The following is a 12,781-nucleotide window of genomic DNA, read 5'->3' as shown; positions in this document are numbered from 1 at the left end:
AGTATGAAGAGTGGCCTCTTGTCTTAGCTTGCATGTGACGTGCCAGGTTGCAATTGAAGTGGGTTTTGTCAGCATATATGAATGGTCTTGTGGTCCACTTGAGAGCAACATCAGTAAAGAGACTGCTCTTCCAGTATTTCATTTCTTGGTGTGATTAAGGCATTTAAATCAAGTATAACACAAATAAAAACTGAATTAATTTCTCACATTTCTCTGCTTTGTAGGCATCTCATTCATTCCACGGGAAGTAGGAGAACATCTGGTTAGCATCAAGAAAAATGGGAGCCATGTACCAAATAGCCCTGTGACAATCATGGTGGTCCAGTCTGAGATCGGGGATGCCAGACGGGCAAGAGTTTTTGGACGTGGCTTGGTAGAAGGACGAACCTTTGAAATGTGTGACTTCATTGTAGACACAAGAGATGCTGGTTAGTTCCCTCAGAAAGGGTCCATGAAGGACCCTTGCTGTGAGATGTATATATTGACTGTACACAAGAGCACTGCCTCCCTCAGCATGCACCCACCAGGTCACGAGCTGCAAAGCAGCAGCTGCCATTAAGCACAGTCATTGCTGTCAGTTAGTAACCACAGACAGTGCTATTTCAGAATATGCTTTGTAAGGTCCTGGCACGTCTTTGTTACAGCCAAGAGGGACTGTCACTGAGGTGGTGTTGGCTCTAGTATCATTTGATATTGCAAGAAGGAAATGAGGAAGATAGTTATTTCCCTGTCAGTTTAATGTGGAGCCTTGGAACTTTATGGCTTGGTAGATAACTTTTCAACATTATTGAAAGAAAAAGGGATATAGTCAGAGAATTTTAGGAGCTGAATGCATGCTGTGCCTCTGACTGATTAGGAGTACAGAAATGCCATTAAGGCACTGTGCAACTTCCATGTGCACATTGTGATACAAACCTACCAACTAGCACCTGCTATGGCTTTGGACTATTTTGTGTCAGATTTAGACTAGAACTTTGGAAATCTGAAGCTAACTTATTTATATTGTAGGTTATGGTGGGATCTCACTGGCAGTTGAAGGACCCAGCAAGGTAGAGATCCAAACTGAAGATCTAGAAGATGGAACTTGCAAAGTGTCCTATTTTCCAACTGTACCTGGTGTGTACATTGTGTCCACTAAATTTGCAGATGAACATATTCCAGGTAAGCAGAAGTGTTGGGCAAATTTTTAAATAGTACAACAGAAGTCTTACCTGGCTGACCAGGGCTCTGGAGCTGTGGGTGGGCTGTGTGACTTGGCTTGGACCGTAAGTCCCAAAGATTCGAGGAGGTTCTCCCCAGGCAGCAAGCATCCAAAACTGTTCTGGTTACGTGCATGTGTTTGACTTGGGCCTGACTGTTAATTGGGTATAAAAGTTCCCCTATGATTCCCTTCAAGTCAGAGGAAGCTTTCGTTTCTGCCCTCAATGGTGTGTGTAATGAGCAGAGGAGAAATGACTTGCTGTGATACTTACAGGCAGCCCATTCAGCGTGAAGATCAGTGGTGAAGGGAGAGTTAAGGAGAGCATCACACGAACAAGACGGGCTCCTTCTGTTGCAACAGTGGGAAGCATATGTGATCTGAACCTAAAAATCCCAGGTAAGCAGCAATATCCTTATCCCCAAAACCACAACTTGCACTTGTATAGCATGGGGTACATGAGAAAGGGGAAAAAACAGACTTCAGATTTGTAAGGACATCCTCATAGTAACATATCTTAGGGAAGAAACGCTGGTAATGTGTCTTTTCAAGCAGTTAAAAGTAAGCATAACCATGATCAACACATGAAAAAATAAATACTGGTGAGGCCTTAATTTAATTTATTCTGTGTACAGTGGGCTGGAGAATGGGCTGTACATCTCACTTTAGCTCCAGGGTTTTGAGATCATGTTGGCTGTTAAATGTTTGTACTGCTATCTGGAAACATAGAATCATGTAGGCCAAGCTTAGCTGGCTGCACTTATCCAGCCACTTCATCTGCCTCTGTAGCACCTGGGAAGCTGCAGCTGGCCAGGTTTTCTGCTCAGAAGCACACAGATAGCTTCTGTTATTTGTACTGGGTAATCACTTGAGCTCAGGTCCTGCTTCCAAAACCCTTTGTCACTTTCTAATCTGCATTTTTTATTCTCTTGCTAGAAATTGATTGTGCTGATATGACGGCTCAGGTAACCAGTCCCTCTGGTAGAAACTTTGATGCTGAAATTGTAGAGTGTGACAAAAACACCTACTGTGTCCGCTTTGTGCCACAAGAAATGGGGGTCCACACTGTGGATGTCAAATACAAAGGGCAGCCGGTGCCAGGCAGCCCCTTCCAGTTCACCGTGGGGCCGCTGGGCGAGGGAGGAGCCCATAAAGTGAGAGCTGGAGGCCCAGGGCTGGAGCGTGGAGAGACAGGTGTTCCAGGTGAGTCCTCTGCTCCCACTGGGCTCCAGAATCTGCTGTGTGCAGGTCAGCAGTGCAGCATTTTGGCTAACAGGAGCCTCTGAAACTGCTAAGCAGTATTTCCTAGGATGGAGGGATGAGCTGCCATTTTTCAAATATGCTCAAATGGGGAACTTTACAGTCTGTTAGGAGGAAGCTGCAACCCAGCAGCAGCAGCAAACTTACCGTTGTGTGTGCTCTCGTGTGCTTCAACAGCTGAGTTCAGCATATGGACACGGGAAGCTGGAGCAGGAGGGCTGTCTATTGCTGTAGAAGGCCCAAGTAAAGCAGAAATCACCTTTGATGACCATAAAGATGGATCTTGTGGTGCATCATATATAGTTCAAGAGCCAGGTATGTACTGAGACCAAATCACATGGAAACAACACTGATTGTGACTTTCAAAGAAACTAAGAACACTCACTGCTTCTCTTCTCTCTGCAGGCAACTATGAGGTGTCCATAAAATTCAATGATGAGCACATTCCTGAAAGCCCCTACCTGGTTCCTGTCATCGCCCCCTCCGATGATGCTCGCAGGCTCACTGTCACTAGTCTTCAGGTGAGACATAAGGAAACATCTCTACAACTTACCACAGAGACTGATTTCGTCCTTGTTCTCCAAAACCAAAATGGTTGTCCTTTTTTCTGAGTAATAGCCTTGTCTTGGTGCTTGTAGCCAGAGAGATTTTTGGCAGCTGGCCCCTGGGTAACTCTGGCTAGCCAGAGTTTGAAGGCAGAAGGCTCAATTGAGTGTGTTACAAGTGATAACACTTGGGAATTAGGAATAAGAAGCTCCAGAAATAGCATTGGAGGAGCTAAGACATGTTTCCCATGCCATTAGCTAGGGGAAGGACAAGGAGAACTGAAATTTAAAGGTGAACCACTAGTGATCATGCTGGTACCAGGTTCCTCATTTGGCACGTGCATGAAGAGCTGCATTTCCATGGTAGCACAGGGCTGCATAGCTGGGACATCACTGTGGCCTGGCCAGGCAGACAGAGGTGGCCCCACCATCAGGTCAGGGTACAGGATTTGCTCTGGCTGATGCTACAAAACCACAGAGTCACAGCTGAGATGATTCATGAAAGGTAGTGAATCTCAGAGTGAATCACAGCTTTGTAGCTGGTCTGGGTTCATCTGGTAACCTAACCATGTAATTTGTATATGTGTGTGGTTACAGGCATTAAAAGACAAGTAACATTAAAGACCTGACTGAAATATCCAAAGCCAGAAGCTTGGATGTGAGACTGAGAATCTGTGTCTAAATATACTGTACCTCAGTCCTCCTTGAGTGGTGATTAGTACTTCAGTTAAGGCTTTTTTGGGTCGTGTCCCAGCTGTGATCCCCAGGAGTTTGCCTGGGCTGCAGGAATTCTCCACCTCGGCTGTGTAAATGAGCCATGACAGCCTGATCCGGTAGTATCTTTTCTAACTAGGAGTTACAAGGGCGTTAATTAGTCACTGTGGTATTGATGTTTGCCTTGTGTTTCATTTAAAGACTCTTTGACAGGAATACTGACTTCAGTTAAGTCCTGGAGAGGTGGATAAAGCTGAGTATTCTGTAACTGAGTCCATTGTGCAGCATCAGCCTCCACTAAACCCACATCAGAGACTTGTTTATACATTGTACCTCAGTTCTACTCAGTTGCATTTATTTCCCTCTTCAGGATTTAGTTGAAAACAAAATGAGGTAAAGTATGTTAAGTGTGAGATATTACTGCTGCATAGCTGCATGGGCTGTGCTGGTTGAGGACCACTGTGGCTCAGATGTGGAGCTGTGGAGCTGTCTTGCCTTCCACCAATGGCCTGACAGCACCACAACATCTGGTTTCATGTTTTAAATTACTTTCTTATGTTTGAGACATCTTGTGGTGGCGTTCTAAATGCAGCCTCTTGTGGCAAATATAAACATGCATATTACTCTTTCAGACTTTTGGATTATCAGAGGCTTTTCCCTGAATGAATCTGGAATGAATGAATGGGCTGAAAATGGAGCTATAGCTTAAACATCCTTTAAATCAAGCACCTGGGTACCAAGGACTGACCTCGGTGACAATGGATGACTAGTATTGTAAACCTGCCTCTCTTTGATGTGGTACAATTGTCTGGCTTCCAAAAACAGTCTGTTACCATGGGAAAAGTCAGCCTAGCCAACGTGGGTGACTCCTGAATCAGCCACTCCCTAAGAGGGAGAGAGCATCTGATTTGAGAGTTAATTCAAGTCACAACTTTTTGCCTTTTATTAAAATCAAAAAACCCTAATGCTGAAGTGGTTATTTCCCTGCCACAAATCTTATGCTGTCTGAAATCAAAGTTTGAATTTGATAATCTGACTGTTGCATTCTCAGGAGTCTGGATTAAAAGTTAATCAGCCAGCATCCTTTGCTATAAGGCTGAACGGGGCAAAGGGCAAGATCGATGCTAAAGTCCACAGCCCCTCCGGAGCTGTCGAAGAGTGCCATGTGTCTGAGCTGGAGCCAGGTGAGCACAGCTTGATGATGATCAGAACAATTGCATGACCTCCAAAGCACACTTGCTGCCACATCGGGAATTCAGTTCCTTTGGCTTATGAATAGTGTGTCCCAAGGATGAGCATGTTGCTTGGAAAATGACTTTTTGGTGTCAAGAGCTGTTCAGTCAGGGTTATGTCCGTGTTTTTCCATGAACTGACTGAGCCCCAGCTTGTGTAAGATAGAGGTATTTAAGTCTTGGCTTGCCAGTGAAGGTACAGTGACATTAGTAATAAATTAAATATTATGTGGTTGTTGAATTTAACTAGGGAAGAAGTTTATTTCTCAAAGTCATGCTTCGATCTTTGACTAATAGTTTATGTTTAACTCACACTCACTCCTTCACATGAAATGTCAAGGAGGCTGTCTATAAGCAAACACTACAGAAAGCTCAACACCTGTTTCAGCAATGAGCTTTTCTTTTTCACTTGAAGTCTGTATGAGTTATGGTCTGTACTCTGAACAAACAGCAGCTGTCCAGCTGGGGGAGATCAGTCCCGCCTCTGAGTTAACACACAATCAAAAATGTGAAATATCAGCAAATTACTAAATTACTTCATTGGATAAAGGTGTGGTGTCAGAGCAGCACACTCAGCTTGCTGGTAAGATTTGGCTTGCTCTGACCAGCTGCTTTTCTTCTACACACGGCTCCCTCAGCTGCCAGCAGAATGGGCTGTGATTCAGTTTTCATGTTGAGTGCATGAGTGAGGCAAATAATCCTCAGACTAGATGACAGTTGAGATCAGGTCCTAGTGAATAAGGTGAAAACACAAGCTGTAAAACCTTCTGTGAGAAATACAGCATTTTCCTGCTTAATTACAAGTTTAGCAGCTCATGTAGCTGAGTTCACTTAAACTGGGACCAAAATATGTCAAAGTCTTCCAGAAGCTCGGATTGCTGATCAGCCCTACGTTGGGTCTAATTGGTGGTTTCTGGTTGGATTGTTGCCTCTGGTTGGTCAGAAGAGCCCCTTCTCTGTTGCAGATAAATACGCTGTTCGGTTCATCCCCCACGAGAACGGCGTCCACTCCATCGATGTGAAGTTCAACGGGAGCCACGTGGTGGGCAGCCCTTTCAAAGTGCGCGTGGGCGAGCCCGGCCAGGCGGGAAACCCTGCCCTTGTCACAGCCTACGGATCCGGCCTGGAGGGCGGCACCACGGGTAACCCTTCTCTGCAGACCTGCTTGCACTGGGGCTTTGAGACGTACAGACCTGTTTCTAGGCATACTTTTACATGACTTCACCTGCTAAGGCAGCTGAACTAACCCACATTCTCTGCTGACCTGAGTGCAGGCTAATTTTGCTTTCTAGCATGCTCCTCATGTCTTATAACCATCACTCACAAGCCTGCAGCTATACTGAGCCTTAACAAACTTAAAACTTAGTAAATCAGCAACTGCAACACGCATTCACTGAACTGCTGGTTAGCAGCTGGGCTACAGCTCTGCTGGTTAGCTGAGCTCCACGTCGGTGGTCCCTCGAGCTCCAGAGATGCTCTGGCTCCCTTCCACACATGAACATGATGTCTGAGTTGGCTGTCTAGAGATGAAGGAATCTTGTTTAACTTGTGTTAATTAAATGGGTATGAGGGTGTTACCTTCCATGCTAGCTTCCCTTTGGTGCTTGCACCTCTAAGAAATCTCAAGTGAAATGCAGTAGGATATGTAAACCCTAGGGAGAAGGTGGGTTGTTCTGTTGGTAGTGTGCTATTCGTGCTCCAGATGCAGCTTGAACAGTCTCTTGGAAATCTGGCACCTTGTTGTCTGCTGTGGCTGCCTCATCTGATAGTTCTCAGCTCAAGAATGTAGGGTTTAGGGTTTGTTTTTTCATTTCTATGATTTGTGGCCTTTGTAAGTACGAAAACATTCCAGGATATGCACTTTGATTTATTTGTGTTCTTGCTCAGGCCACACACACAGGTAAATAGAGTAAAATGATTATTTTTCTCTCCTTTTGTAGTGTAAGGGAATAGCTAGTTCATTTTGTCCTATCCACTGCTGTCTGCTGTGGATTCCATCTCATACCTTTTTTCTCCCTGTGAAAAAAAAATACTGCAGTTATTCAGTCAAAGCTTCTGCTGTTCTGGAAGAACTAAGCAGTTGGTTTTGGAAACATGCATATACACTCTATAAAATAAAGATGTAGCTTGAGCTCCTTTAATAGGTGGAAACAAAAGCACTCATTAATACCAGCCGGTGATGCATCAGGGACAGGGGAATATTTCTTCATCTATAAAGGTGCTTGGGGTTGTTTTTAATCTAAATAGACTGTTTAATTTCAGCAAAGCTGCTCTGTGCCCCGTTGTTGAATCCTGGCCACTGCCAAAAGCACAGTGCCCTGGGAGCTGCTGAGCAGCATTTCAGAACAATGACCCAGTGTAGGGGTTTGTGGCTGAGCACCTGAGCCGTGCCCCTGGGAGGGCTGAGCGTCTGCAGCCTCCAACAATGCGAGCCTTCATCTGGGGCACAGCAGAGAGCAGCGCCTCTGGAGCAAGAGCTCTCACTGAGAAGCTGTGAGGCTTGCTGGCTTTGAGAATTAACTTCTCTCCAGTTGAACAGGGCATTGCAGGCTGATGCCTGGCCTCCCGGGCTGGTGGTGCCAGGGGGATGGGCTGCTGGAGCACTGGAAAATGGCATAATCCTCTGTGGGAGCTGGGCTCTTCCAGCGTTGCGACACAGCAACCTCTTTTGTGGGGAGGCTAGAAACTTCTGAGTTTATTCCCACATTTTCTTGCTTCCATCGCAGCAGCAGTAAACTTTCCCATGGCCATCCTGGTTTTGAGTGTGCCTGAGCACTTTATTCCTCCTCAACAGTGTCTCATGCAACAGCCCAAAGATCATAAATATTTGAGGCCAGAGTCTGACAGTAAATTATTTGGGGGCTGAAAGCCTTACTTAATTTTTTCTTGTGTTGCTGGCATTGTGTCATTGGCTTAGTATTAGCAGCAATAATTCAGCTGTGTTAACCAGATGCTGTAATTAAACAAGCTTTTGTTTCCACAAACTGCTGGGAGTGCTGTTGCCGAGCAGTTCAAACACACATCTCCTCCAGGCCATCTCCTGCCCCTTGTCCTTCCTGCTTTCTTGTGGGCTCTTCACTGCTGATTTGCAGTCCAGGCAGCAAGACATCTCTGAACTCACTCAAACTTAGCCATGCTGGAGCTATGTGGGTGTGGACTCTGATGCCCAGCAGAAAAGCTCTTGTTTTCTCTCTAAGCCAGTTTTTTGATACCAAATTACTTCTATTTGAGTCCTGAATGGCTGTCATGACCCCTTTTCCCACACAGTCACATAACCTAATTGGAGGAGGGAGCAGGACGAAGCTGGGGAGGCTGCCAGGGGTGCAGAGCTCCATTTGGGGCTGGCCTGAGTGAGGCTGCTGGGGTGGATGTGGTGTCCCTCCCTGCCTGAAGCCCTGGGAGACTGATCTTGTGCCGAATGACCCCGTATTTAATGCCTGAGGCTGCGTGTGTAACATCGGGTATGAGGAAGAGTGTGTCTCACTGTGCTACGTCTTTCTAGGACTGCAGTCGGAGTTTTTCATTAACACGACCAAGGCTGGTCCAGGTACCCTCTCTGTTACAATTGAAGGGCCATCAAAGGTGAAAATGGACTGCCAGGAAACTCCAGAAGGTTACAAAGTCATGTACACACCCATGGCTCCAGGAAACTATTTAATTGGAGTTAAATATGGTGGACCTAACCACATAGTGGGCAGCCCTTTCAAGGCAAAGGTTACAGGTAAAAAGCTAACTAGTATTTACTCTGTGCCTGAAGTAGGTCGTGTCATTCAGCAAAAAAATCCTCCCGAGACAATGTGGTATTCTGGTCTAGATGCCCAAAACCATGAGAAGAAAAACATTTCTCCCCATCACCTCCAAAGCCTAGATGAGGGGTCTCAGGAGCAGCTACAAAAGCCGCAGTCGCAGAGCTTGGCAGCTTGACTCAGTGATGGGTCATAAAACAGTTTTATGGGGTAATATTAAGTCCTGATCTAGTGCTAGGGTCTTGCGTGGGTCACAGGGAAATATGACTTATTTACCCATTTCCCCCCACCCTCAAAGCCTGAAACCTGCTCACCTGTAGCATGTGTTGCCTCTCTTGGTCTCATTTTGGTGCAGGTATCACCTAGCCAAAGGTCAGTAATGCCTGGGAGGCTCCTAGGTGGAGTCAGGAAGGCTGGTTTAGGAAGCTTGTTCTCTCTCCAGCACTGTGTTTGAGCACAGGCTGAAGCTCATCTCTACTCCTCCCCCTGAGCTTGTGAAACCCTCTTGTGGTGCCCATAGCGTGGTGATGTTTTCGGGAGAGGGTGGCAAGGACTGCGCTCCCCCAGGCTGGGACATGCTCTGCTTTCAAAATGGGTTATTGCAAAATTGCACCTGCTTTTCTGCCAACTCAAGTCATTTTTGGCATTTGGTGATTGGAGCACAATTAACTCTTCTTAAGCAATCTGCTTTGCTTAATGAATCCTGAAGTTCCTGTGGTCCTTTAGCCACTTGAGGGCTCTGGGATGGGATTGTTGCCAGTGGTGCTGGAAGATGTCAGCTTAAAAACCCAAGTAGGAAATTGCTCCTCTGCAAAAATGCATTTTGGATGCAGAATGCATGCTAGTCATTAGGAGGGTTTTGAAACCTCCTTCTGAATGCCTTTCAGATGGGGCAAATCTGAATGTTAGAAAACTTTTCTGTTTCCAGGGCAGCGACTGGTTAGTCCAGGCAGTGCCAACGAAACCTCTTCCATCCTGGTAGAGTCAGTGACAAGGTCATCAACTGAAACTTGCTATAGCGCCATTCCCAAATCCACCTCGGATGCCAGCAAAGTGGTTTCCCGGGGAGCAGGACTCTCAAAGGCTTTTGTGGGTCAGAAAAGCTCCTTCTCTGTGGACTGCAGCAAAGCAGGTATGGATACAGGAACCAGATGGGTGTTCAGGATTGGTGGTTTATCTGAGCATCTTTTTTTCCATAAACCAACTTGCAGGGTTAAAATTCAGAGCTTGGGGTTATGATCTGGTACTAAGGAAAAGTGCTAAATACTATACTGTGCTCACCACGTCAGTCCTAATACAGAGGCTGTAAATTCCTCTCCAAATGGGTTAGTCTGAGCCAGGTGCACCTGAAAGAACCACAGGATTATGGCATGAGAACAAACAGGTTGCTGAACTTAAGCAGCCCTTGTGGTGCATTGTAGCATGTAATGCACAGTGTTCCTGTTACCTTTCGATGCTCATCGTCATCACTGTCTGGGAGCTCTGTGGTGGGTGGATTACAGGCCAGCTGTGTCCGCTGGGCCCTGCTATTAACTTCTGATGAAGTACTTGTAAAGCAATACCAGCTTGTTTTCACAAGCAGCATTGATGTCTCCTGTGCTCTACTTAGTGGTAACCTGTCAGGTCTGGCAAATAGCACAGATAAACTTTCACCTCTATGAGGCTGAAAGCTTTTTCAATATAAAATTCCTTCTTACACCAAATTAATCTTAGGTATGGTTCAGCTACCACTCTGTGAATTAAAATAACAAAATCCATGTGTTACAGAGCCAATATATTATGATACAACCACTCTGCCTTGTTTAAGCTCAGGGATATTAACAGTTGTGTCTTTTGCTATAGGTTCCAACATGCTGTTAGTTGGCGTCCACGGACCTACAATACCATGCGAAGAGGTGTCCATCAAGCATTTGGGCAGCCATCAGTACAACGTCACTTATGTTGTCAAGGAAAGGGGGGACTATGTGCTGGCAGTGAAGTGGGGTGACGAGCACATTCCTGGGAGTCCCTTCCATGTCACCGTTCCATAGGCGCGCTGTCGGGCGATCCCTGCGTTCGCAGTTCGTGTAGAGTTGTACTGGGTGCAGCCGTGGTGCAAAATGCAGTTTCTAGATACACACGGCTCACATTTCAATAGTCAGACATAAATTCTAACTGTTTTTACAAGCATTTCACTTCTATCCTACTTACCAACCTAATGTCAATTTATTTAATATCTCCTCAAATTGTACCTTTGTAGTACAGTCCGGGTCACTCTTAATGTTTGGAGAATCACGTGGATGAGTAGACACTAATTTCCCTTGCGGATGTTAAAGACTTTAGATGTTAATTGAAAACTGGAATTTGTCTTTGTAATTGGGTATCTTAACTACTGATTTTATTTGACTGGAGACCTTACGTTTTAGTTATGGAATATGACTTGGGCTGTCCCCAGTTCAAATTCTTTTCTGTAAAGAAATGAGGTAAAACTGGTACTATAGTAGGTGCCTTTGTATACTTGATCAACTTTAATGCTTAACATTATAAAAAGCTATTAAAAGTAGCTTTACCACTCAAATTTAAAATGTTTCTGAAAATGCTTTGCCAATGGTTTACATTTAGGAAAAGTTTATCTTTTATAGCAAACCAAAAGCAAATTGAAAATTACTTCGTGTAAGCGTTCAGCCTCTCTATGTTAACGCTTTGTAACTCTAGAGACAGATAGCTTTTTGGCCATAATGCTAGTAATGCGGTTTTTTATGAGCTTGGGATGCTGGTGATGTTTCTTCAACTTTACAGGTAACCCTCTCCCACTGTTTTTAAGAACAAGCCCTGGGTTGGCTGGGATAAGTAAAGCCCCTGAACTTGCCAAGCCAGGCATGGCTGTCACCTGTGTGACCCAGAGTCACTGCAGTCCAGAGCACCAGGGTGTGTTGAGGAGATGACCATTGGTTTCCCTGGAGGCTGCAGGCCAGGCCAGTGTCTGAGATGAGGCAAAGAAGCCATCCTGGGAATGGGACCCACATCTGCAGTGGGACACAGGGTGGGTCTGTGAAGTTACCAGTAATAGCAATACCAGTAATAGCAATATCAATGAACAAACCCCTCTTTGGTGCAAGGTGTTTTATTGTATCTCAGTCCAAGGACATGCCTGAAGCAAACTCAGCTCTCCTGAAAACTCCTTTGTGCTGCAACAGGCATTGCTGCTGAGGGTTAGGGAGTGGAAACTTCCTTGTAACTTGTCTGTTTGTCCCGGATTACTCCATACTACTTCCCAGGTGCATATCTGAATTGCTGCCAGCTGCTGGGGCTTTAGTAAACTCTCCTGATGAGCTCAAACTCTGCAGTTTGGAGAAGGTAGGATTTGTTGAAAACCTGTTGACATGTCACTGTCCCTTGGGAGAAGTTCATGCTTATGGTTCTGTAATTACGTGTGGATGTACTGCTCTCCAGCACAGTTACTGGCAAAAAAAGGAAGGTTGGGGGTTTTTTTTACTGTGCTTTTTTAGTGCCTTAATGTGAAATGCTCACTACATTGTAAACTAGAAAGTAAAAACAAAATAAACTGGAATAAAATGCAGGATTGTAAAATTGTATCTTATAACTTATTAAATAGAAATGTTTGCTTCATTAAAATGTGCATGTTAAAAATAACATCTGATTCTTTTCATATGTAGTCAGTAAAGTTCAGACTGAAACTGACACTACACCACACAGCAGCTTCAGGCAGACCAAATACCATATGGGCTGTGCAGGTAGCCATGAAAATTTGGGCAGAACCTCAACACCATTGATTTTTTTTCCCCTGAAACCTTTTTTTTTTTTTTTTTTTTCCCTTAAAACAAAATGGCAGAAGTTTAAGCCATACATAAATGTGCAGGGTGCAGTGGGCACAGTGTGATGGAGCACTGCACAGCTGTGCTGGTTTGCCCCTGTGCAGACCCCAGGCACGGGGCAGGGCTGTGTCCCTGGAGCTGCCACCTGGGCTGTGATCCCAGGGCGCTCCCGCAGCCGCTGCTCCCCGGGATCCCGGGGGTTGTTTGCAGAAGGTGTCTCCCTGCACCTGGGGCCAGCACCTCCAGGCACAGCCATGGAAACCAGCAGATG

The 12,781-nt window shown here is 45.4% G+C and overlaps 1 protein-coding gene across 3 annotated transcripts in view; it reads left to right on the top strand.

Annotated features, from left to right (window-relative positions):
* FLNB (filamin B) overlaps positions 1 to 12,328 on the top strand; it is an 89,827-nt gene extending 77,499 nt beyond the window's left edge. For 2 of the 3 annotated variants that reach the window (XM_041459973.1, XM_041459966.1), the window contains 11 exons: positions 225 to 428; positions 1,009 to 1,161; positions 1,475 to 1,597; positions 2,135 to 2,401; positions 2,636 to 2,773; positions 2,864 to 2,979; positions 4,769 to 4,901; positions 5,915 to 6,091; positions 8,452 to 8,670; positions 9,624 to 9,827; positions 10,538 to 12,328. In XM_041459973.1, the coding sequence (XP_041315907.1) occupies positions 225 to 428; positions 1,009 to 1,161; positions 1,475 to 1,597; positions 2,135 to 2,401; positions 2,636 to 2,773; positions 2,864 to 2,979; positions 4,769 to 4,901; positions 5,915 to 6,091; positions 8,452 to 8,670; positions 9,624 to 9,827; positions 10,538 to 10,725 (1,922 nt within the window). In that variant the 3' untranslated portion in view covers positions 10,726 to 12,328. The remainder of the gene's footprint in view (positions 1 to 224; positions 429 to 1,008; positions 1,162 to 1,474; positions 1,598 to 2,134; positions 2,402 to 2,635; positions 2,774 to 2,863; positions 2,980 to 4,768; positions 4,902 to 5,914; positions 6,092 to 8,451; positions 8,671 to 9,623; positions 9,828 to 10,537) is intronic. The other variant, XM_041459983.1, reaches the window with a different exon arrangement.
* Positions 12,329 to 12,781: the final 453 nt, after the last annotated feature.

Source organism: Pyrgilauda ruficollis, unplaced genomic scaffold (assembly GCF_017590135.1).
Source record: "Pyrgilauda ruficollis isolate IOZ18807 unplaced genomic scaffold, ASM1759013v1 scaffold10, whole genome shotgun sequence".
In the NCBI taxonomy this organism is placed as follows: domain Eukaryota; kingdom Metazoa; phylum Chordata; class Aves; order Passeriformes; family Passeridae; genus Pyrgilauda; species Pyrgilauda ruficollis.
The sequence above is the reverse complement of the archived record's forward strand: the minus strand, read 5'-3'. Positions and strand labels throughout refer to the sequence as shown.